Consider the following 26,454-nt stretch of genomic DNA (forward strand, 5'->3'; position numbering starts at 1 on the left):
TGACACTATGTAAATCAGAAAAAAAGGTATTTCAAGACAGTGTCACAGTGTGCAGATATTAGTTACTGTGCAGATATTAGTTACGTTCCTTCTGTTCAGATGTGAAAATAAAATGATGGAGTTGAATAGTAGAAATAGGAATTTTAATGTTAGCCAGCTTTAATGACTTTTGTGTAAGGCCATGGACTGTACATTTGTACTTAGAATTTCCTTTCCCTTAGTGTGGTTCCAGGGACAGCAGCAGCAACACTTAAGGATTTTTTTGTGGTAGAAGCCAAAGTAAGGTCTCCACTATTCTTGTGCTACTAGCTTACACTGTGCCTTTCATTGTGTTTGCAGTGCTGCCTTTACAGTACCGCTTAGATGAGTTAATATAAACGCAGAAATAAATGTTAACCATGAATGCCACGCTCCTTGTCTTTTTCCTCTTTTCTTAGTGTTGCAAGCATATCAAGAGCCCTACAGACTTCGAGTGGCTGAAACAGTGTAGATTTTATTTTAATGAAGACTCTGATAAAATGATGATTAATATCACTGATGTGGGTTTCACATACCAGAATGAATTCTTGGGCTGTACTGACAGGCTTGTCATAACTCCTCTTACAGACAGGTGACAAAGACTGATTTTATTTGTTTATTCTTTCTTGTTTATTCTTTCACCCCAAATCTAGGCATTTACAAGAGCAATTTAGTCATTCTTATTAGATGCAAAATAGATCTCTGCAGAGTTTGTCCTTCACAGTCTTTATCAAAGTCAATACATTTACATGAAATATGTTAATATTTTTGTTTCTGTTCCATACAATATGGAATAACTTCCAACCGGCTTTATTTCTGCCACATGCTTTTATGTGGTGCTTTTATGCTTTTTTATGTTCCTTATGTATATAAAACATGGGATTATGATCCGTGTGCATACGATGCTAATATACTTGAGGATCAGGTACATCCAACAGATAACAGTATGCAGAGAGAGAGAGAGAGGACAAAAATACATGTTTACAGGCAAGTAATGGTAACAGCTAAGGAAGAATAAACAGGAAAATCAATTTTATTAAGTTACAATAAACTGGTATGTCTACCTACCTAACTGTAATAACACACAAAAAGATTTATAAACGAAATGTCTAAATAAGTGACAAAATAAGGGATTTGAAAAAATAGATTTTTAAAACTATTTCCTACAGCAAATTCTGCAGCTTCTCTTTAGATACAATTGACAGATGGTGTTCTACAGCATCACACCAATCTCACTTATGAAAATGAGATACACTGATCAAATTTTAAAGGTGGATAAAATGTCAGAGATATCTGTTCTTTATTCTTGTACTCCACAGTATGATGTAGCTCAGAGCTACTTTAGCTAAAGCAATTTAGGAACTAAGCTAACCAAACTGGTTAGGCAGAGTAGCTGTAACTTTTTTCTTCCCTTGTGATCTTTCAGGTTGCTGGTTATTGAAGATTATCTGTTCTTCCACTTTTTATGTATGAAGAGACTAACGATAGTATTACTCGCATGAGAGGCTGAGTGAAGGGTTTTTCTTCTGGCTGATTTAAATTGTAATTAGAGGCATGTCATTTCAGTACTTTTCTTGTCTTCTTAAATATGTGCTTCCTCATGTGACATGCTTGAGTAAGAGCCTCTGGCACAACATAGAAAACTGTGTACTTTGCCTGTTAAGTGATGATAACTTGTTGTCTTTTAGATGTTATATCACTTTGGCTCAAGCTTTAGGCATGAATATGGGTGGAGCACCTGTGGGACCTGCAGGAACTGGAAAAACTGAAACCATCAAAGATATGGGACGGTGTCTTGGTAAATATGTAGTGGTCTTCAACTGTTCAGACCAGATGGATTTCCGAGGACTTGGGAGGATATTCAAAGGTAAGATGTGGACTATATGAAAGTTACAAATGCTTAGAGAACACCTTTGTATGTCAAGATTAACACATAATCAGCAGCTGGTTCTCTGTCTTTTAACAAACACAAGTAATTAATATCTTGATATGAATGTAAAATACCATTGCAACACTCTCTCCAAGAAATAGAAGTGTCTAATAAGATTAGACAGTTTATGAAAGGGTATATAAATACCCTTAAAATAATCAAGGAGGACTGCCAGTGTATGCATGTGTGAAATTTATTACTGGACTGGTGGAATGTGTTGGATTTAGATTTCAGTATTTTGTCATTACAAATGTCAAAGTTCTTATCAGTTGAAAGAAATACATGAATAGCAGAAGATACGTTTAAAACAATTGGTGCAGCTCACTGAAGGTAGATACAAACATTATTTTAAGCATCAGAAATTGATACCAACTGTGGTGATGGTGATTCCCACCCCCACCCCCAAATAGCTGTAGAAGAATGGAAATGTGGCACAGAGTGACCTCTAGCTTCTTTCTGAGTGAAATTGTCTTTTACTGTTCATTTTATTATGTGAAATAAGCTACTGACATTACATCATATTTTCATAGACTTATTGCAGGGATTTTCTTGGAGGTAGGGAGGAACAGGAAAAATGTTGAAGATACTGATAAAAGGAGCAGAAATCTAATGTTGTGTCAGAGAACATAGAAAGGCTTGAAGACTTCAGAAACTTTGTACATTCTTGCCTTAAAAAGAATCAAACTATTCTCCTTGTTCCTTACTAAGCCCTCCAAAGGACTTTTTTTTACTTTTTCCTAAGGCAGATGAATCTGATTTTTTTGTCTTACGAATTATACCAAAAAAGGATTAACAACATAATGGTCAGATGTTTAGTTGCTCTTCTCTTTGAAGGTCTTGCTCAGTCTGGCTCCTGGGGCTGCTTTGATGAATTCAATCGTATTGATTTACCAGTACTATCAGTAGCTGCACAGCAAATTGCAATTGTGTTGACATGTAAGAAGGAACATAAAAACAGCTTTATTTTTACCGACGGAGATAATGTGGAAATGAACCCTGAATTTGGCATCTTTCTTACTATGGTAGGTATTCAGTAGGTTTCTGATATGCCAGTGATGATTGTACAATAATCGCTTCTAACCTGATATGTTAAATGTATTTGCTAACTCTGGTGTCACTCAGTTCTTTGAATTCACTGACAATTTGCGATGTGAGCATTGCTAACAAAGACAGTTTAGTGGGTCTTTTTCATGGACGTTAGTTAGAAGTAACCAGTCAAAACTGGACCTGTAAGACAAATGAAATCTAGATTTGAAGTGTTCAGGTGTCACATCTTTCATACCTCATATATGAGAGGCTAAAATGCTATAAAGATATGGTGATAAATTTAGCTGGTAACTCATTTTTTACATGGGATTTAAAGCCAAAAAGCTACTTTTGTCAAATTAGACTATATGTTCCTTTGCTGATTCTTTGGTTTCTGCAAGGTGGTCAACATCAGAACTTGTTCTTCTCTCCAGAATCCAGGATATGCTGGACGGCAGGAACTTCCTGAAAACTTGAAGATCAACTTCCGTTCAGTGGCCATGATGGTTCCTGATCGTCAAATTATAATTCGTGTCAAGTTGGCTAGCTGTGGTTTTATTGCTAATGTTGTATTGGCAAGGAAGTTCTTTACACTGTACAAGCTGTGTGAAGAACAACTTTCAAAACAGGTGATAATTTTCATTTGTGGAAAAATTATCTTAAGGAAAGACTATAAATGGTGACACAAATTATTAGTATTAATTTGTACATTTACCTATTATATCAACCTATGATTTTTTTCACTTTTATCGTTTCAGTTCTCTTCCCCTTCCTACCGTGGGAGTGAATGAATGTCTGTGTGGTTCTCAGGGGGTATTGTGGGTAAACCCCCAACAGATGTTAGGAGACATTTGTACCACATGTACCACTTCTCATACCTTGAATGATAAGTTTGAATTGTTTCATCCTCATAAACTAGGGAAATTTTTTCCCAAACTTTGTATATATTTTAGGTGCATTATGATTTTGGCTTGCGGAATATATTGTCGGTTCTACGCACATTGGGAGCGGCAAAAAGAGCAAATCCTACAGATACTGAGTCTACCATAGTCATGCGTGTGCTGAGAGACATGAACCTGTCTAAACTGGTAAGATCTGAGGACCTAGTAAATTAATTAAACTATACTTTGGAGCCAACTGTTTTTGGGCTCACAATTTAAATCTGTTAAGGTGATCACTAGCAGACTGGATGTGGCCTTTACCTCTAATTCTAGCTTGGAAATCGTGCACTCACTGGATGACTTGATTTATTCAGATTTTTTTTTTAAACTTATTTCCACTGCTACCTACAGAAAGAAATGACCAAATAGAACTCTGTGTAATAGCCTATTTGGAAGTTTTGGCCTAAAGCTTTCTGCTTATTGTATTTAGTCACTCTTTTAAAAAGTTATTTATACTAATGAGTGCTACCTCAACAGACTTAAATAGTTAACAAAACCTCTTCTGATGTGATACTTCATCTCCTTTATTATCTTTTATAGACCTTAGACAAAAAAAAATCTATCTGTATAAATGGTATTACTAAAATCTACTTTATTAAATTCAACTGGTATATTAGTGGTTTATTTTCAAAAACTTCATTATTGGAAGCATCACACGATCTCCTTCTGCTCTGTCCTGCTAGTTACCATAGATTGTTCCTTAGGTTTTTAAATATTTCTTTAGCCCACGATAATTAAAGGTTGTCTTTTGAGATGCTAGAATAAATGGAAATAAAAAAGATATTTTTTTTCTCTCCTGATTTTCCCTAGATTGATGAAGATGAACCCTTATTCCTAAGTCTAATTGAAGATCTGTTTCCAGATATACACCTTGATAAAGTACAGTATCCTGAATTGGAAGCTGCTATTGACAAACAGGTAATGTTTCTCTTGATATGTGCTGTTGTGGCATAACTAGTATGATGAGATGTCTGTAGAAATTACTGGTGCTGAATCTACCCAGCTGGTAAGATTAAGCTTTTCCATAAATCTTTATCATTGGCATATTAATATTAGTCTTATCATTAGGGATGTCACTGAATTGTTGTGGTGTCCTGTGGTATTCTTGTGAATCATTTGTGGTGATCGGTTTGAAAAACATATGTATGTACATTTGCCTTATGTGAATTAGGATTTAATAGTTGTATAAAGTCTAATCAACAGAACATGTGCTTGAGGAAAGATTTTGCTGAAATGACATTTCCTCTATTTCAGTTTCCATTAGATCTTTTGGAACACTGTGATAGGGCTGACTTAAGAACATCAGTGGGATTTACAAAGTTAATGAAGTATGAACACTTAAATGATCAGTTTTATTAAACTTTCCTCCAGAATTTCAATAATTCCTCGAATAATTATCTAATAGTTAAACAGAGAAATAAAAAGCTCAAAAAAAAAAACACTCAAGAAAAAGAAGAAAAAACAGCATGTAAAAACACATTTCTGAAGAATTTGAGTAAATGACTTCTCATTTACTTATATTTAATATGATTATTTATAAATAAATAGGTCTGTTTATGGGTTTCTTAGCAAGGAAGAGTTGAATCATCAGCTACTGTCTATAAAACTGTTTTGCTTTCTGTAGTTTATACAGCTGATTTTAAAAAAAGGACTCCTAAATAGTTTCCATTAGGAGAAACTATATGAAACCTGAATCTTATGCTTTAAACTGTCATTTCCTAGTAAATTAAAAAGAGGTGATAATAACATGGTCTTCATAGCTCTACTGTTGGTAAACTATGAGGCCAGACATAGAAAGTATCAACTCCATTTAACAACAAACTGTATTGGGTTTATGTGGCAATTGCATTTACATGGCAGCAGGTGGGCTGCAGGGGTGGCCTCTGTGAGCAGAGCCCAGCAGCTGCCCCATGTCAGATTGGAGCCAGCTCCAGCCGGCTCCAAAAGGGATCTGCCGCTGGCCAGAGCCAAGACAGGGAGTGATGCTGGTTGGGCCTCTGGGAGAGCAGATTGAAGAAATGGAAAACAAACAAACAAACTAAAAACAAACAAAAGAAACAAAAACCACTGCTGTACAGCAGCAGCTGGGAGAAAGGAGTGAGAACCAGCTCTGCAGACCCCAAGGTCAGTGCAGAAGGAGGTACACACCCATGTTGGAGCAGTTCTTGAAGAGCTGCTGCCTGTGGGCAGCCCACACAGGATCAGTTTAGGAAGGACAGCATCCTGTGGGAGGGACCCCATGTGGAGCAGGGGCAGAGAGTGACTGTGAAGGAGTGGCGGAGACGAAGTGCCAGGGACTGGCCACAGCCCCCATTCCCTGTTCCCCTGTGCCGCTTGGGGAAAGTAGCTAGGAGAGGGTGGATGGGGGGGAAGGTGTTTTTAGCTTGCTTTTTAGTTTCTCAATGTTCTAGTCCACTAGTGATAGGCAATAAATTATATTAATTTCCCTATGCTGAGTCTGTTTTGCCCATGATAATTGGTGAGTGATCTTCCTGTCCTTATCTTGGCCGTTGAGCCCTTTCCATCGTATTTTCTCCTCCTGTTTTTTTTTTTTTTTTTTTTTTTTTTTTTTTTTGAGGAGTGGGAGTGAGAGAGCAGTTGTGGTGGAGTTCAGTTACATAGCAGGGTAAAACCACCACACAAACCATTAAGACTCCTACCACTTGCTTGCAGGTATGCTATATTGTCAGCCCATACTCAAGCAGTGGTGGAAACTTGAAGAGCTGTGATCAACTTATGTAGAACAAAAGTAATTAAAAATCAGATCTGGGGATCTCCCAATGCAATTTAGTGACAGTGTTGAATGACAATTTAGTGACAGTGTTGAAATTTTTGGTAGTTTGTTTTGGGCATTTGCTTAATGTTGTGCATCTGTATTTCTCATTCCACTAAAACTTAATATCTAGAGAAACCCAAAGTGGTCAGCCAAATTTTGTTTGTCTTGGATGAGGATCAATGATTTATTGAATGGAGCTCTTAGTTGTGTTTTCAAAGCTATAATGATTCAGTACAATGAAAACAGCTAGGTTAGGACAGAGTCAAATTTAAGAGGACTGTCTTTATTAGGAAAGGGAGGCAGAAGCTGTTGTGAAAAGATCATCAAGAAGAAACCATCATTACATAAATGAAAGTGTTTTCCTGTGTTTATGTGTTGTGGTGGGTTGACCCTGGCTGGCAGCTATGCCCCTACACAGTCGCTTGCACACTTTCCCCTAGTGGTATGGGGGAGGGATTTGTATGGACAAAAATGAGGAAAAATAAGCTCGTGGGTTGAGATAAAGTCATTTTGTAAGTGAAGAAAAAAAAAAAGAAGAAAGAAGTGATGCAAGAGCAGTCACTTACCATCAGCAGACCAATGCCCAGCCGGTCTCCAAGCAACAGCTACTTCAGAGAAACTTCCCTCCAGGTTTTATTGCTGAGCATGATGTCGTATGGTAACAAATATCCCTTTGCTCTGTTGGGGTCAGCTGTCACAGCTGTGTCCTCTCCCAGCCTCTTGCCCACTCTCTGCCTATGCACTGGCAGGGCATTGTGAGAAATGGAGAAGGCCTTGTTGCAGTGCAAGTGCTGTTCAGTAATAGCCAAAACACTGGTGTGTTTTGGTCATAAATCTAAACCACAGCAACATATGTTCTGCTACGAAGCAAATTAAATCCATCCCAACCAGATCCAGTGTGTGTAACAGCTGTTAATAGAGGTTCTTTTCAGAACATATAAAGTCTGTTTGTGAACATGCTTCTCTTTAATATGAGGGATATCTAGTCTACAAGACTATTGCAGAAACCACGTGTATTACAAATCATTAAGAAAATATCAGTGCCCATTAGGACTTGATTAGGCTGAAGGAATAACTGAAGTGACCATCTTGTTTTATGTGAAGATGGAAATCAGTTCAGATATGTTCTTTGGGTGCATCATTACCTTGTGGATATTTTACTGGATACATGTGGACTCTGGAAAGAAGCTAAAAAGCTATATTCAGTACCTTAAAGGCAGCTTGATAGGTTTGTTGTTAGCTTCAAGAGCTGTTAAGATGTAATGGTAGCAGAATTTTGTCGTGTTTCCATGAAAATGGTGCATATGATGTCTTCACTGTGCTTTGCAAACTCCATTGCTTCAGCAGTTGTGTTCTTGATGGTTCTGAAGAGTTGGTGGCAGCTTATACTTCATGGTTGCTGTTGATGAATTCATCCTGTGCAGCCTTCTTTTCTTGGCTTCCTTGCAGAGTGGGGTAAATAAATTGAGCTGGCATGAGTAATACAGCATGTATTAGTGCTAGCCTAAGCACTGGCAGTTTTAAAGTGATGTGATTTAATATATGATGAGAAAAGCACTGTCTCAAAAATATATATACACATAAATACACACATGCACACATATGTACTGTGGCAGTCCTCTGGTTTCAGAACTTAGTTGATTTGTGACAGGAGATTTCATGGGGTCATCACGGCAGGAACGTTAGCCTGAAAGACCTTAGTGAACTTACTGGTATAAAAGAATCATATGATATTCGATTTTGAAACAGCATGTCTTTTCTCGGAAGGGTAACATGAAGAAGTTACTCCAAGATCTCTCTGCACACTGATGAATATTTTACAAAGTGATTTGCAGAAGAACTTTGAAGTTCTTTGAAGTTCAATAGAAGAAGGCTATTGTAGGCATTTAAGGAGCTTTATAATTAGAAACATGCCATAATAATAACAATAATAAAATCTTTCTGACTGGCAAGTGAGACATTTCGTAGCTGTGAAAGACATTTATCTTAGCTTATTGCTCTGAAGACATATTTGAACACCAAAAAACTCTGCTTTTTCCAAATAGTTTGTTATATACACAAAACCTTTAAAAAGATTGTAGTCTTCTATTGAATAAAGATTTTTAAAATACCAAAGTATCATGTGCGCTAAAATGGTGGTAATCTGGATTTCTGTTGCTATCTATAGGTAGAGAATGCTGGACTTGTTTGTCATCCTCCTTGGAAACTGAAGGTTATCCAGCTTTTTGAAACTCAGAGAGTAAGACATGGATTAATGACATTAGGGCCTAGTGGTGCAGGAAAAACTACTTGCATCCACACTTTGATGAAAGCAATGACAGGTACGTGAGCATTTATATTATAAAATGTTACAAAATTCTGCTTTGTTTCTTCAAAGGAAGCCTCAATTACTTCATTGTGAGGATAACTTACTGGAAAAATCAGTTTCAGTGTATTGTGATACTAAAAATTATCATGGTAACATCTTTTAAAAACTTAAAAATACTTGACATTCAAATTCATATAATATATACATCCTGTTTTCCATATATCAGAAATTTTTATTCTAGAAACACTGAGAAAGAGGAGTACTGTCTGGGTAGGCAGCTGGAAAAAGTGGTTAAAGCATCTTACTTGTTCAGCTGAGGTAATGCTGACAGCTTTCCCTTACCGTAAGTAGTTAGGCCTTTTCCTTTTTGAACACAATTCACAAGACAGGGTCTTTATCTGCAGTATAAAATTACTACTACTTCTATTATTTTGTGCTGCTAGGAAATTTTCCAAGTAAGCACACAGTCTCACTATAATGGTGAATGTGTATTAAACCATCCACATGGGTGTAATGATGTTGAATTTGTCAAAGTTCTCTGACTTTTGAAAAGAAATACCAAAACTAACTGATGATCTGCCTGCATAGATTGTGGACAGCCACATCGTGAAATGAGAATGAATCCTAAAGCTATAACTGCACCACAGATGTTTGGACGTCTTGATGTGGCAACCAATGATTGGACAGATGGAATATTTTCAACGCTCTGGAGAAAAACTTTAAGAGCCAAGAAAGGTATACCAAAGAAAACCCTTCCTCCAAAACAAAACAAGCTGCAGGTCTCTCTAAAGCACAGTAGCTGATTTTTTTTTTTTGAATATAGCTGTAAGAACTTCCGTTAATTGTATTTAAAAAGTCTCTGGTCTAAATACTTTGTGTTGAAACTGTGTAGTGTAGCAAATACTGTTTTGCTTATCCCTCTCTTTGAAATGATAGGCTTTTGCATGAAAGAAAGTGGAAAGTAAGAATTTTTTCCTACAGCACTGTTATAATATAAAATTTTGGTGCTGTCAGGATTTCTACCAGGTCTCAAACTGCCGTAATAGAAGGGTGTGAATCTCCTTAAGTTGTATCGTATCTGCCAGCCCTGCACATGCCACAGTCCATCTGAAATGGTGCTAGATAATTCCATTTAGGCAACCAATTTCTGCCTGACATATACAAAATAATTCTGGCATATTCTTAGTCTGCTATATTAATTAAAGGAGGGGCGTTGGTGGTTTGGTGCTAGATAGATTCTTTCTTGTTTTGTCTGAATATTAGTATATGACCTTATAATTAGGCCATTTGGACTAAAAAGGAAGAAAAAGGTGTAAAGAGAAAATGCAAACATTTGTTGTTCAATTAAAAAAAAAGCATTAGTCTTTAAGGATACAGATTCATTAAAATAGAAAAATAACTTTTAGACTTAATTTTATTGGATTTGTTTCAAATTTGGAAATGTAGTACCCTGGGGAATGTAGCATTTCATTAATTGTTGGTTCTGTTTTTTCCCTCAGCATGAAATATTAAGTTAGCACACTCACATGACTTTCTCAGTCAGATTCACCATTTGCAATGCTCCCGTAATGACTCTTTATGAAGACCATCTCATGCCTGAGAAGCCTGTACTGTAGCTATGAAAAACCTCTAAATGTAAAGGTGTTTGGCTAAGAAGTGAGTTTTCTTATCCTGAACCTTCTTGGTTCATGCCTAGCAACACAGCACCTAGATAGTAAAGACTCTCTCTGAAGGCAGATGAGAGTGGGGCTCTTTCTGACTACATATATCTCTGGCAGTGCACAGCAGGGCTAGCATCCTAAGGGATGGGGAGTTGGAAGCCAAGGGGACTGCCAGGGCAAGGGCCTTGCCAGCTGGGGCTGGTTGCCCAGTACTTGACTGAGGCGAGCAGCGCAGACCTAGACCCTCCCAGGAAACACAAGCATGCATTAATATACACTTGTAGTACTAATTGGAAAGAGCTGGAAAAGCTTCCAAAGGAGCTGGATCAAGTTTGTAAGCAGGGGAATCAAAAACAAGAATCTTTTCTTAATGGTCCTTTTTTATATATGAAAGTGAGCATGCTATTTGAGAAAGTGTTTTTTCAAGTGTTCCTTTCATTTAATCTCACTACATTTACACTAACATTTTGGAAACAGATGAATGGTGGTTTTAAATAGTTCTGCAGTTTCTATCTTTATGTTGCTTTACGTAAGTTGAAATAAACCTAATTTATTATTGAATTGAAGACTGGAATCATAAAGCTGTGTTTCAGACTATTACAAACTGATGACATATGCTTATGACACTGTATATACTGAGTAACGGATAATTATTATGATAAGGTGACAAACTGAAGTACTTAATTGAAAGTGAGTAATGGAAATGGTAATTGTATTTAAAGCTGAGATTGTAGCTGTGTGCATGAATTCAGAATTAGTTGAAAATATGTTTGAAGAGAGAAGAAACTGGTCCTTGAAAGAAACTAAAACTTCTTTCATAGGCATTTTTGTCTTTTATTTTGGACTGTAGGTGACCACATCTGGATAGTTCTTGATGGTCCAGTTGATGCTATTTGGATTGAGAACCTTAATTCTGTCCTGGATGATAACAGAACTCTAACACTTGCAAATGGAGATCGTATACCTATGGCACCAAATTGTAAAATAGTCTTTGAGCCTCATAATATTGATAATGCTTCTCCGGCAACAGTTTCAAGGAATGGGATGGTATTCATGAGCTCTTCAGTTCTCAACTGGAGTCCTATCCTTGAGGTACAGTAGCTAAGTGATTATATTTGTTTATATATTGAAAGTTCTATTGGTTGTATTCAGCACTTTACTATTGCTACTTTAGGACCTGATTTTGTGACTCTAGCTATGAAATAGCCTTTATGCTGTATAAATATATAGGTGAGTATTTAATATAGCAGAGTTTATGGTAGATTGCACAAAGTATGTTTTTTCAGGAACATAGTAAACATATTACAGTTAAAAAAATAGCAACCCTCATATTTCACATTTGGATAAATCTGTAATTCAAGGTAATTTATGCAATTGAAGAACAGCTCAGTTGTCAAAACACTGAGTTCTTAGCAGCTTCTTCTGCAGCTTCAGAGCAATGAAGAAGAAAGAGTAAACAGGCTGATTCGGAAATCTAGCAATCCTCAAGAAATCCTCAAATTTCTTATCTTTTTAACTCATGAAGCCTCTTATGCTTGTAAATCTTATTTGCTTGCTCTAATGGATTCCTTGTCCATAAATTTCTGATTTGTCTGGCAATCAAGAAAAAGTTGATATGCCTCAGGACATGGTCTCTGGTACTGACTGGATCAGCTGTTAGTGTATGAGTGATTTTAGTAGAGACAGAAATCAAGAGAGAGACAGTATGCACCTGTCCAAATCCTGAGCAGAAGACAGTGCCTGGAGTCAGTGGAGCCCCTGCGGGAGGTGTGTCCTGGGCATGGAACTAGCAGGTGAAGGAGTTGGGGGAAGAAGTGAGAAGACTCATGTGCCCTCAGGGAAGACAAATAGGAGATCAGCAGGGTCCTTGCAGAGATACTGCAGCATCAAGATCCAGAGCCCTTTAACGGAAAGAAAGAGAGTCTGTAAGAGACTGAATTCAAAGGTTTGCTGAACAGAAACTCCCAGGATAAGGAAGCCTGGAAACTTGCGACTGGCAACAGAAGGGAGGCTGCTTTTCCACCTGCAGATCTGAAATGGTAGAAGAGGCATAATGCCTTGAGAACAGGTGAGGAGAAACAAGACCCATGTGGGGAGGCATCAGAACTGGTTTAGCCTTAACCAATGAAGAGGAAAAGGAGTGTGATTGTCATCAGAGACTCCCCTCTGTGTTGGAGATGCCCTTCTGTTGTGACTCAGCAATGGAGGTTTGGTGCTTGTGAGGGACTAAGTTTTGTAGCAGACAGACTGCTAAGGCTTTCACGTCCTCAGACTCCTTACCCTTGTTGCTCATCCACAAGGGTGCAATGAAACTTATAGGGACAATGCTGAGGTTGTCAAAAGTGACTGCAGAGCTGTTGGGGATGACGACGAAGGGCAAGGGGACCCAGGTGATGTTCTTGATCCTGCTATTCGGCATGAAAGGCTCAGGTAGAAGTGTACGCATCCAACAGGTCAATACCTAAGTGTGTGTCAAGTGTCACAGGCAGAGGCTCGATTTCTATGACCAGGGGACTTTGAGGAACAAAGACTGCTGAATAGGGACAAAATTCTTCTCATCAAGTTAGGCAACACTGATGAGGGGATGAAGTAGATACTCAACACGTTTGCAGACTGCTTCTTCAGAGGGACCTGAACAGACTGGAGAAACTGGCTGACGGGTACTGGCTTATGATGTTCAATGAAAGAAAATGCAAGATATATGGAATAAGCCCACAAAGCAACACAGGCTGCAGGCTGACTGGTTAGGAAGTAGGTCTTCATAAAAGGAGCTGAAAGGTACTGGTAGATGAACTGTGTGCCTTTGTAGCAAAGAAGACCAATTGCATCCTGCACTGTACATCTACTAAGAAGCGTGGCCAGCAGGTCTAAGGAGGCAGATATGACGCAGTTATTGGAACTGAATTACAGTTGCATTCTGCTGTTGTTACAAAAGCTTCTCTGTAGAGAAAACAGATTTCTCAAAAAATCATAAAACCCCTAAGCTGCTTCTCATTTTCTCAATTTTTTATCTTTCAATGAATGCTGGAAGATGTATTTTTCTTCTTACTGAAAGAATAACACACATGCTGTTTTCTTCCCCATTTTTTATTTTTATTTATTGATAATTCAATAAGGTCCATACCAACCTGTAACACAACCTCTAGTTAGGAACTGCACAAACTAATATTGTAGCAAGATGTCTCAATTACAACCCAGTTCCCTACTGAAATTCATCCAAAAGCACAAGCAAGAATCTCTGGACCTTTTGCTTTAATTTTTCCTCAGTCTGATTAGTGATGTTAGTGCACCTGAGTCAAATATTTTTTCCTAATTATTCTAGTACCTAATCTTATTTTTTCTACCTGAGTGCCCCTAGCATTCTGAATCTAGTATTTTGGGATATTGATATTTTCATTCACAACAAAACGAAAATAAAGACAGGAGGAAGTGTTTTGGAAGAACAGCAAAATTAAGGCAAGAGGAAAGATTTCTGCAAAATTTTCACCATAGTTTTAGAAATATTTAATTTGTTTTATTGTGAAGGTTGGGGATAGCAGGGAATATTCATTTTTTTCTGCTCTCCAACCTTTATAAAATCTCCAGCATGCTCTCAATTTATTATCTGATATCTGATAAACTGCATCTCTGTCAGAAATCCCTTAGGAGACACAAACATTCTACTAGTGCTCTGGCTGCTGTTGCATTTAAGAGAGTTTACCTCCAACTCATTTAGAAAGTAAAACAAAAGAAGTGAGGTGTTTATGCTTGGACTCTGTAGTGATAATGCTTAGTAACCATTTTCATTCTGATCCTTCACACCTGAAGGAACAAAGGGAAGCCTTTCTTGGTATGAAAATGTTGATATCTTTGGAGACAAATATTAACAGTTTAGGCCGTAAGACTTGATATGTTCTATTTCTTAAAGAAGATGGCAATGCAACTCTTAGAAAAACATGCTTTCTCATGTACTCTGCCTATGCTTTTAATAATGATCCTCCTTGTTATTTTCTGTTCTCGATCTTTTCTTTTTCAGTATCTCTTAACACACAAAATCTTTTACATGAGTTTTCCATAGGGCTTTTCTCACAATTATTAATGTAATTATTTTTGCTGTTATATATATTTTTTTATTTTTTTCAAATAGTGGATGCTTAGCTGTTTTAAATGCAGCAAGAGCCAGTTTGCAAATATTCCAAGCCAGTTTTGCTTGAGAGATAATCCACTGAACTCCAAAACACGTGATTCCTTACTGAAGTCTTCTAATGACAGATGAATTGTGGTTTAGTAAATGAGACAAATTTTCACATTACTTTTTGCTCTTTTATTAACCGCAAATTCCCAGTGTTTTGTTCCAGAACTGTCCATGCTTCTGGATGCATTATCTTCCATGCATTATCTTCCTTTCTAGTTATGGGAATATTAATATGATTCCCCATATTTATGTTACTTCACTGCTAAAGTGTTACCATATTTCTTTAGTACTGCCTGCAGCCTTTCCCTTTTACAATGATATGAAGTCATATGGAGGTGTTTAATCACACCAGCACTTGATAATCATCACTAATTCATTTGATATGTTTCTTTGCCAAGCTCAAAATGTGTGCATTCTTATTGGAAGAAAATAACTTTTTAGTAAGTTTCCTAATAATTTGGCCATTAACAAATTTTTACCCAGGCAAATAAATGCAGTCAATACACGTGCCTTATGTATATTTCTGCAAGGCTTTTTTTTTTTTTTTTTTATCAGTACAGATACTTGGAAAAATGTAAATGAAAAAATATGCATCTAGGACAGTGACTTCCATGAGATTCCACTTGTGTTGTTTCTTTCCATACTTACAGCACTGCCTACGGCCTACTGATGTTAGGTTTTCACAGATCTGCCTCCTTGTATTGGTTTTCCCTCCTTGTTTATTTGCAGACAACAGCCTATTGAATGTTTCAGTTTAAATCGATATATAGATTTAGCTGAAAAGACAGCAAAACCAAAGAAAATAGGCATTTAATTTTGCTTTATCAGACCTGATTTACCTCCTTATTTCAAAGTGATACAGAGACTAAATTTAGTTGTTTTGATGTAAGTGTTGCACAGAAGTAGTTTCACTTATTCTATAATGATCTTATGCTTTTATTTTGGTGGTAGCAACAGTTAAAAGGAAAACATGAAACAACCTTTCCAACCTTCCTTTCTCTCCCCCCACCCTCCCTACATAAAAAAAAAAAGAAATTGACTGTGAAATTGCAACATGTAGTTATTTATCTTTTGAGCCAATAGCATATTTGTGTTTTTGTTTTGTTTTTACTTCAAAAACAAAACATCTTGATGACTTTTCCAGTCCATCTTCCTTTGAATCTATTTGTTGTAGTGATATATAGTATGTATTCCAGCAGGCAGTGTAGTTGTTAATCTTGCATTGTTTACTTATTTTACTAACAGAATTAAATGAAGTTTTTTTCTTTAGTTCCTAATTCTCAGATGCTGAAATGAACATAGATTTGTTTGATATTTCAAAAGCATTTTGAAAAATAATAGAATACAGATAGCTTATGAGAACATTGTATATATTTAGATTTCCCGTGATTATAATTTATAAATACCTAAATGTAGCAACCTATTGGGATATCATATATCAAGGCATAAGCAATTTCCAAATTAACTGAAAGAGATCTGAAACTTGCCATATTGGTAGTCTTGTCTAACATGCTTCTTAAGCAGATATTGCAAAGTGATCAAAGGTATTTGTTCCATTACTCATCAATGCCTTCAAAAGCAACAATATTTTACCACCTTTTCTAATCTACCCTAATATTTTCTGAACAGCTGGTTAAGTTCCAGATACGTATTTTAAGTAGTTCTGCCATTTAATCTTTTGCTCTTTGTTTTCCATGTACTTGTCTCTAGAAAGCTTTTTCATACATCTACCTATTTGTAATTAGTTTTGCTTTGGACCAGAAAAGATAAAGTTTCAGAAGATTATGTAGGTAGATGTATGGAAAGCAATCATGGAAGCACAGAACAGTTGAGGCTGGAAAGGGTCATTGGAGACCATGTAGTTGAACCCACCTCACTCAAAACAGGACAACTGGAGCAGGTTGTGTAGGACTGTGTCCAGGTGGGTTTTGGGTATCTCCATAGTTCCAACATTCAACATAGACACCAGAAGACTCTCTGAGAAATCTGTTTCAGTATTAAACCACCCTTACAATAAGAAAGAGAAAAAAGTTATGTTTAGATTGTATTTACTGTATTTCAATTTGTTCCAAATATTAGTTTGAATTTTGGTCAAGACTCTGCAAGTGTTTTTGCTGATGAGTGTATTTTATGTGGGAAATAAATTCATGAGAAATAGATAAGAAGCATTCTACCACAGAAATAATGGAAGACTTCTGAGTAAATCTAAGAAGCAGGTTACTGCTTTAAGCTAAAGGCATCAAAGAACAAATACTGTTCTATGATCTTATAAAACAGTTTTAATTAGGTTTTGTTTATCCAACATTACAGATACAGAGATTCCCAATAAAAATACTACTATTAATCAGGCACACAGCATAAGTTCATGGACACTCAGCAGTCATCCTCCCTGAAATACTTTTCCTCTGCAATTGCCGGGTGTTTCAGGGGTACTGTGTATCACTGCTAAAAGCTAACATTGTGAAGAACAAATCAAACTTGTGTTAAATGCATATTCTTTCTTTGCAGAGTTTAATCACAGCAATTGTGATTAAAAAATACTTGAAAGAATGCTTTTTGTGCTGTTAAAAACTTTGAGTGCTTTTATTTTTCAGTATCAATGCTGAACCTCCAGTGGAGTTATCCATCCCTGAGTAAAGAGTTGGACCTTCTGCTAGCCAAACTGTGCCCCCAAACCAGTGAACTGAGTCCTCCACCCCTCTCAAGAAAAATCAACTTTCCATGCTTACAGTATCTTTTGAATTAGCAGAGCCGAACTGATTGACTTGCATTGGGAATTAAATTTATTTTCTCACTGTACTCTGTAACAGGGATTTTTGAAAAGGCGTTCCTTCCAAGAAGCTGAAATTCTACGTCAGCTGTACTCTTCATCGTTCCCAGACTTACACCGCTTCAGTATTCAGTCTCTGCAGAGCAAGACTGAGATGTTGGAAGCCTTTGTGATTATGCAGAGCATTAATATGCTGCAAGGTCTTATCCCACCTAAGGTAAAGTAGTGTAGGTTTTTTTATGTTTATTTATCTAATGGAGATAATTTTAAGTCATGCAGTTATGTAGAGAGATTTTTTAATGTCTTGGAGTATAAATGAAGATGCAGGATGGTGAGGAATATATTTTTCTTTTGAAAACGGTACCTAGGCTGTGTCCTCTTTTCACTTTCGGATTTGGTGTTAATACACATAGAACATGCATCAGCAGCTTTTCTTCAGGGTGGTTTTTTTTTAAATTTTTTAATTTTATGGATTGTTACCAGATTATAAACTAAAAATTAAACAGATCAAATGCTGTAATGGGTTATTAAAAGTGATATTTGCAGGGTGGTTTTCTGTTTTTTTTGTGGTCCACTAGGTACTGTTTCGGTCTATTAGTTGACAACAACATCAGTAAATTTAAACATAACTGAAGGCTTTTAACTTGATGTTACTAGTGATATCAAGTAGAAAATTCAGGCTATTGAAAACAAAATGGAACAAAACAAAAAATTTAACTTAATTCTTTAGGAGCAAGGAGGGGAACTGACTCCAAAACACTTGGAAAGGTTGTACATCTTCTCTCTTATGTGGTGTGTCGGAGCATTACTAGAACTGGAAGACAGATGCAAAATGGAGCACTGGCTTCGAAACCATGCAACAATAAAGCTTGATCTTCCCTGTATTCCTGAAGGCAGTGAAGATACCATATTTGATTATTATGTGGCATCTGACGGTTAGTTACCCTGTTGAGTGCTTTGGGGGTAGAACTTAAAAGTTATTTTAAAATTGTGCTTCTTTTCAAGAATTAGTGTAGTGTTTTTTTTTTTTTTTTAGCTTAACTTGTGTTTAGTTTTACAACTGCACTTTACTGGTAATGTTGTATAAAGCTTTTTCCTGTTGCCTTTGAGAATTCAGAATGTGGATACATTGCTACAGAAATCTACATGGATTTTGTGCTAATGAATTGTCAAGTGAACAAAAATAGACAAGAACATGTGTTCTTGTCATAATTTTAGGGAACAGCTGGAACGGTGGACCATGTTGCTTTTCTCAGGGGTTTAAGAGAAGTAAGACTCTTAGATAATTTTGGTCTGAATTTACAGAGAATAGCATGCATTAAAGGAACTGACAGATAAGTCAACTTGATGGAAGATAAAATAAGTGACAATGCCTTGTATTTATAAAACATCAAGTTCATTTCTTTTCTATTAGGTAATTGGATGCACTGGAATACACGTGTTGAAGAGTATGTATATCCTAGTAGCAGCACTCCAGAGTACAGCTCCATTCTTGTGCCAAATGTTGACAATGTGAGGATGGATTTCCTTATTGAAACTATTGCAAAACAGGGCAAGGTACTTTGTCAGTATTTCACATCTAAATTATGATAATAGTATGCATGATGACATTTTTGAATTAGAAGTGAAACTGGATATTATTGAAGAGGAAGAATTTCATTTTTTTTTGTGATATAAAACGATAATAGTGATTCCAGGGGCTATGTTCATGTGAATATTACTTGAGTTGTAGAATATTAATGCTTCCAGCCTTTTCTGTCTTTCCACCACCCATCCCTCCAGTTGCAGAAATAATGGGAATGCAATGTAGTCAGGTCAGAGCAGAAGAGATTCTTTCCTGCAGTTGCAGGGGAGAACAAAGAGCAGTGGAGTGCCAGACTCTGCTGATAGGAATTCTGCCAGATGAAGCAGTTACAGGATTCATACACCTTTATTTAGGGTATGCAACCCCTTCTTCAACAAAACTATGTCAAATAAGCAGTATATAGAAAATAACAGCAGTGACTGAAATCCTTCAGATGATGAGGCTCTAGGCAGTACTTCCTTTTTTTCTGTTGTTGTTTGAATAATCCACTCCTTTGCTCATTAAATTGTGCTAACTGACAAGACCATTAGCTGCACATGTTTAACTAGTGAGGCCTGCAAAGACATCAACTATTTTGCTTCTATACATCCCTTGTTAAAAGTTTTTCTAATTTAATCTCTGCTTAAAAGATACACGGGATTGGTGAGATGTTGCCAAAATACATGTCTCTTGTGTGTCATCTTATTTCTGTGTTGTCTTTGTCTAGGCTGTCCTACTAATTGGTGAGCAAGGAACTGCAAAGACTGTTATCATCAAAGGTTTTATGTCAAAATATAACCCTGAAAGCCACATAGCTAAGAGTTTGAATTTTTCATCTGCAACTACACCATTAATTTTCCAGGTATAGTAGTCATTCACTTTCTAATAACATGACTGGATTCAGAGACTAATGAATGTACTGAGAATTTCTTGGGAAGATACTGCTGAAAGTGGTTTATTTAATTACAGGTGAGTGCAGAAACAAAAAGAACCTGCTGAAATGGACGAAGCACATGATTTAAAAAGACTTCTGTAAACCGTGTGTCCTTTAACTTCTTCAGTAGTTACTGAGCTATTCTTAGACTTTTACAATACCATGCTTATTATTTCCTTGATCGTACTTAATATTTTTATGTCAAATATATCAGTTCTCACTAATTGGGTAGAGCTGTCGGCAACTTCACTCAGATTTCACTAAAATCTGTGTGTAAAGTAAGTGCTACCCACAACAATCTGTCATAATGTGTGCTGTCTGCAATTTCATTTTGAGTAAATTATATTACTCATTAAAAAGTAACACATGCAGTGCAGCTGCTCTAAACAGAACTATGAAATCTTAAATCCTGCATTGTACTGCCTGTCTAAATTTCTGCTGAGCTACTTTGAATTATTTCAAGATTCTTTAACCTGCTGGCAATAAATATATGGGAAATATTTTTAATGTGGTTTCATATGCCAAGCCTAAGCACTGTCTGTGCTGTAAGCAGAAGTGCTGTCTATAAACTTAATGTGTCATCTATAAGATATAGCTTATATAATATAGTATATACATAGCTTGCTTATATATAGTGAGAAGATGAAAGGAAAAAAGTGGTGGTAAGCATGCTTCTAAACAAAGATATTTCATTAAGTCTCTTCAGTTTGTGTGTGTGAATTATCACTTTATGATTTTATGAAGTATTTTGTTGTCTGCTGGAAAAGTCATCAAGAATCACTTCTGACAGATTATTGCAATATTAATCTTGCAATATTAATAGATGTTTAATTTGTCAAAGTGTTACAGACACTAGCTAGCAGGTAGTTGAACTGGCAGAAGACAGACAAAAGAAATATGTATCACGATAAAAGATTCTTAAAATTCATTAGAAGTTTTATGATATTTTTGCATTATTCTATGAAATAGGACAAAAGATTGTCTTAGCTTGTCTTAGCTGAAGGTCTCAGTGTCTGACTAGTAATTAACAAAACTGAATTTCAGGACTGGAAGCTTTAGCATTAAACAGATGAGCATGACTGTTTCCCCCTATCCATTTCCTCTCTGCTCCCTCTCAAGATGAATACTCCTCCCTTTAACCTCACATGTGGATGCAATGATTATTTAATGTCCTCCTCAGCTACACGGACTATAAATTAAGTTAGCAGAATACAAATGTAGATGGATATGATGCATACGTTTTACAATTCTCATTAACATCACAAAAACTGAAATGTTGTCTCAATACATTTTAGTGTTTGTATATACAAAAATAAGCCTGGTGATTTCTTAATTTCTTGCAATAATGTCAAACAAGCATCTTAATAGTATGTTAAAATGGTATCCTAAAATTGAGAAGATCAGCAAACAGACAAAATTTGTTAGTCACATTTTTATCTCTTACTGCTTGTAATCATTTTTTTTTTTTGATTTTGGAAACTGAAAAAGAAAAGTTTGAGACAGCTTCAAAATTATGAAACTAATGCATGGTTGTCTACACTGTATATTTCATATATCTGATGCCAACCTAATGCTGTAGAGCACGAGATTTCAGACAGCCTAGTTGGATTACTGCAATGACGTCTAGAATGTGTTGTCTAAATCTTCTAAATCAGAATTTGTAAAAATCTATGTAACAGAAACTTACTATATACCTATCCATAATATGGTTAATGAATGAATCATGTATGAAAAAGAAGGGCTAATTTTATTAATAATTGCTTTTTAACAGCGCACGATAGAAAGTTACGTGGACAAGCGCATGGGAACAACGTATGGTCCGCCTGCAGGCAAAAAGATGACAGTCTTCATTGATGATGTGAATATGCCCATAATAAATGAATGGGGAGATCAGGTTAGTTTTGTAAAAAAGGAAAGAAGCGGGCAGAGAATATTTTCTTTGTATCCTTGTTACACTGTAAAATGGCTTCTCTTTTCAGACAGGCAATAAAAGGATAAACAAGGTATCTACACTTAGTTTTTAAAGTATTTTTTTTAAGAACCCATCCAGCTTTATATTATCATGAACTGAAAATAAGTGTACTGACTAAACAAGCAGTTTAGAATAGACTAGAATAGAGCAGTTCAGTTAGAAGGGACCTTCAAACATCATCTAGCCCAACTGCCTGACCCCTTCAGGGCTAACTGAAAGTTAAAGCGTATTAATGAGGGCATTATCCAAATGTTTCTTGAACACTGACAGGCGTGGGGCATCAACCACCACTCTAGGAAGCCTGTTCCAGTGTATGACCACCCTCATGGTAAAGACATTTTCCTCACTTCCAGCCTGACCCTCCCCTAGTGCAGCTTTGTGCTGTTTCCATCCCGCCACCAGTGACCAGGGAGCAGAGACCGGTGCCTCCCTCTGCACTTTCCCTCCTCTGGGAGTTGCAGAGAGCCATGGGATCACCTCTCAGCCTCGTTTTTTCCAGAAAAAATAACCCAAATGTCCTCAGCCTCTCCTCACAGGACATGCCTTCCAGCCCTTTTATGGACTTTGTTGCCCTCATCTGGACATGTCTATTGTGGAGCCCCAAACTGCACACAACACTCAAGGTGAGACCACACCAATGCTAAATACAGCAGGAGAATCACCTCTTTTGACTGGCTGGCTGTGCTGTATTTAATGCACCCCAAAATGTGTTTTGCCCCTTGGCTACCAGGGCACACAGCTGCCTCATGTTGAGCCTGCTGTTGACCAGCACACCCAGGTCCCTTTCTGCTGAGCTGCTCCCCAGCCACTCATCTCCCAGTCTGTACGTGTCCAGCAATACTCGCAGTATGTGTCCCAGGTGCAGAACCTGGCATTTTCCTTTGTTGAACTGCGTGCTGTTGCTAATCACCCAGTGCTCCAGTCTAACTGGATGCCTCTGCAAAGCCTCTCATCCCTCCAGACATTCAACAGCACTTCCCTATGATTCTAGCATAATCAGCAAACTTGCTGAGGATGCACTACTTTCCTGCATCTAGATCACTGATAAAAACGTTAAACGGGACTAGCCCTAGAACTGAGCCTTGGAGATTCTCAGTTAGCCAGTTAAAACATAGCTATATAATTTTAACACTGTTTTTTAATAATCATTTTTTACTCAAAACAATTAATAAATGTTGGTTAGAATGAACCTCTTGGCACACAAATTGTGATGGCAAACTGGCTTTGTAGACAATAATTAAAATTTATGAACTTGACAGGTAAGAACTGACTTCTGCTTTTGGTAACTAATTGAAGTAATCATTATCTGCATTGGCAAGATAGGTCTGAAGTATACTGCATTGGAAACTAATTAAATGTTAGAATTTCTAGAGAAGTATACTTTTACAGTGTACTGTCAATGGGTTGGTCAAAGAAGAAAGCAAGGGGTTCCATTCATGGCTAAATAAAGGAATCTTGCTTTTTTTTTTTTTTTTTTTAATATGGAAGTAATCCTGTGTTTGCAGCTTGAAAAAACATTTCTCATTTCTGATTGTTACACATGGAAATTTCATCAAAATATTTGGTAGCAGATGCAACATACGAAGATACATCAGCTTGTGTTTCCAATACAGATACATGAGAGAAGTGTTTCCAATACAGAAGTATTGGAAATCATGCAGCAATCAAGCAAGACTGAATTTGGGAATGAGGATTTAATTCTAAGATAGGAATTCTACTTCCACCAGGATTCTTGTCCATAGATATTACAAATGGAAAGGACAAACTAAGTATGCTTATGCCTAGCAGTACATTTTTCTCCAGAAACAAACAAACAAATGAAAAGCAAGGGCTTCAGGGAGAAAATAATGTTATATTCTTTATTGGACTTTCAAGTACATTAGTATGTTTTTTATTTCATTTATTTGTGTGTATAATATTCTGTTATGTACTACCTGGCTATTTTGCAGGTTACTAATGAGATAGTAAGGCAGCTTATGGAACAGAATGGACTGTATAATCTGGAAAAGCCAGGCGAATTTACCAATATTGTGGATATTCAGTTTTTGGCTGCCATGATCCATCCTGGGGGAGGTCGCAATGACATTCCACAGAGACTCAAGAGACAATTTTCTGTGTTCAACTGTACTCTGCCGTCTAATTCTTCTATTGACAAAATTTTTGGTAAAGAAAAATTAGCTTTGTATCCATCCAATTTCTGAAAATGGTAGTTGTTTTTTCTTTATCCCTCTCTCTCTAAATATTATGATTAACATTGAGGCTTAATACCATTCTAATTTGCTTACCAACGCGTTTTCGTACAGCACTTGCTCCCCACCTGCAACTTCAATAATCTGCAATTTTTTGGGCCCAGTCATATCTCAGGATCTATTGGTATGCCAAGGGTTAGGCATGAAGGCCATTTCTTATTTTGGTGGCAATGCTGGAGAGTTGTTAAGGTGCTACTGGTGCTAAGAATGAGCGATTAATAGCTAGGCTTTTGCAAAAGACAGGAACACGCTGTTCTCAGAGAAGTGATTGACTATATGAAGGGTTTGTGAACTGCTTTGGTAGACTAAAGTAGACTTTCAGAGGCTGGTTAATTAAGACCTAAATGTCCAGTGTGTTTGTGGCACGATATGTTGTAACACCAAGAGAATGAAGATTTGAATAAGGAAGACTGGGAAGCCCTTTCAACAAGTTTTTTTTTTTTTTAAAGGTTTTGGGGTTAAAAAAAAAACACAACAAAAACACACTTGAAAAGATCATAACTCTTGTTGTTGTGCTAATGCCTCTTAGAAAATCTTTCATTTGGCAATTTTCATTTTCAAAGGTGTAATTGGAGAAGGGCATTATTGTAGTGAGAGGGGATTTTCAGAAGACGTGAAAGAAACTGTAGCCAAGCTAGTGCCACTGACACGCAGGCTGTGGCAGATTACCAAGCTAAAAATGTTGCCCACACCAGCCAAGTTCCATTATATCTTCAACCTTAGAGATCTCTCAAGAATTTGGCAAGGAATGCTGAATACTACATCAGAAGTCATCAATGAACCAAAGGTAAGTGTATCACGTTAGTGTTTTTGTCATATAGTCAATTAGTATACAATTAGTGGAAAAAAAAAGATGAAGAGTCTAACTTCTTGGCATTTGAATTTGTGTTAGAAACAAATCCTTTTTGATTGAAAAACATTTTTCAGCTTTTTTTGAGGCAAGCGCAACATTTTTGTTCAGCTTTTACAGTCCCACCTGAATTAAGAACTTTGTTTCCTGACTATAACTCAAACTTTTTTTTTTTTTTTTTAAATGAGAGAAGAAGGCTAGCTTTTATACTGTTACTGACAAATGCTAGTTTATTTAAAAGCAGGGAGCGAAGAAAGTTATGAGAAACAATGAACTTTATTTTAAATAGATAGAAGTGCATCTATCTTGGTTAAAATAGATGAACGTTTCTCCTCTCCCAACTAGTGTCTTGAGACTTTCAGTCACTGTCTAATATCTGTCTAAAAATTGATTTCTGGCTAACAACTTAAAAGGAAGAGAAAATAACAAGTCAATGCGATTTTTTTTCCATAATCCACCTTTCTTCCAGGAAAAAAAAAAAACATAAAACAACTTTATGCATCAGTTTTCCTTCAGGTGTTTTAAGGAAAAGCCATTTAGTGTTTTGAGCAGTGAAACATGAAGTGCTGGAAAAGCAATGGTTATAGTAAAAAATTGTTATACATTTGGGTTACATAATCACTTCATGTTTAGTGTACTTCCCTGGTTGTTGAATAAGCTCCTGCATTCTACTATATCTGAAATTTAAATTTTAGTATTGGTTTTAATTTTCAAAACTAAAAATATACAGCACTAAGGTGATTTTACATATAAATATTGCTCAAAATCTGATTGTATGAATTTACGTATTAGTTCTGAGACCTGACATAGTATGCATCAGTTATACAAAGTGCTGTAGGCTCAAATGAGTTCTTCAAGGAGTACTTGGATTTTTTTTCTGCTACTATGTAGTAATTTGATAGGATTAAAAACACTGCTGCCAGAATTAAAAACCTTTAGGTTTTCTTACTCCATCCTCTGACCAAACAGAAGGACTTTAAAGGTAAATTGAATTCGGGCAAGGAATAATATAAACACCTCTACATTTTTTTTCTCAAACTACTTTGGGTTTGTTGTTGGGGGTGACATTTATGTTTGGCATGAAATCGCTCATGCTGTGATGCTGTTATTTCCACCCACCTTCCACCTAAAATGTAACTGGTTACAGAAGTTATTTATGAGTGTTACCATGTATGGATCTAGTCCTAAGGCTACAGAAATAAAAGCTTCATTAGCTAAATATGCTCCAGTTTGGAATGCTAGATAAAGGCTTCTGGCACAGTTAATGTAAAATTAAAGGGT

At 36.6% G+C, this 26,454-nt stretch overlaps 1 protein-coding gene across 2 annotated transcripts in view; it reads left to right on the forward strand.

Annotated features, from left to right (window-relative positions):
* DNAH5 (dynein axonemal heavy chain 5) overlaps positions 1-26,454 on the forward strand; it is a 128,484-nt gene that overhangs the window by 50,696 nt on the left and 51,334 nt on the right. For both annotated transcript variants that reach the window (XM_035552710.1, XM_035552709.1), the window contains exons 35-50: positions 438-610; positions 1,707-1,885; positions 2,783-2,970; positions 3,409-3,603; positions 3,928-4,062; positions 4,726-4,833; positions 8,859-9,012; positions 9,588-9,734; positions 11,511-11,752; positions 17,645-17,821; positions 18,335-18,539; positions 19,019-19,161; positions 19,896-20,030; positions 21,874-21,996; positions 24,024-24,237; positions 24,887-25,110. In XM_035552710.1, coding sequence (XP_035408603.1) covers positions 438-610; positions 1,707-1,885; positions 2,783-2,970; positions 3,409-3,603; positions 3,928-4,062; positions 4,726-4,833; positions 8,859-9,012; positions 9,588-9,734; positions 11,511-11,752; positions 17,645-17,821; positions 18,335-18,539; positions 19,019-19,161; positions 19,896-20,030; positions 21,874-21,996; positions 24,024-24,237; positions 24,887-25,110 — 2,742 coding nt within the window. The remainder of the gene's footprint in view (positions 1-437; positions 611-1,706; positions 1,886-2,782; positions 2,971-3,408; positions 3,604-3,927; positions 4,063-4,725; positions 4,834-8,858; positions 9,013-9,587; positions 9,735-11,510; positions 11,753-17,644; positions 17,822-18,334; positions 18,540-19,018; positions 19,162-19,895; positions 20,031-21,873; positions 21,997-24,023; positions 24,238-24,886; positions 25,111-26,454) is intronic.

Source organism: Cygnus atratus, chromosome 2 (assembly GCF_013377495.2).
Source record: "Cygnus atratus isolate AKBS03 ecotype Queensland, Australia chromosome 2, CAtr_DNAZoo_HiC_assembly, whole genome shotgun sequence".
Classification (NCBI taxonomy): domain Eukaryota; kingdom Metazoa; phylum Chordata; class Aves; order Anseriformes; family Anatidae; genus Cygnus; species Cygnus atratus.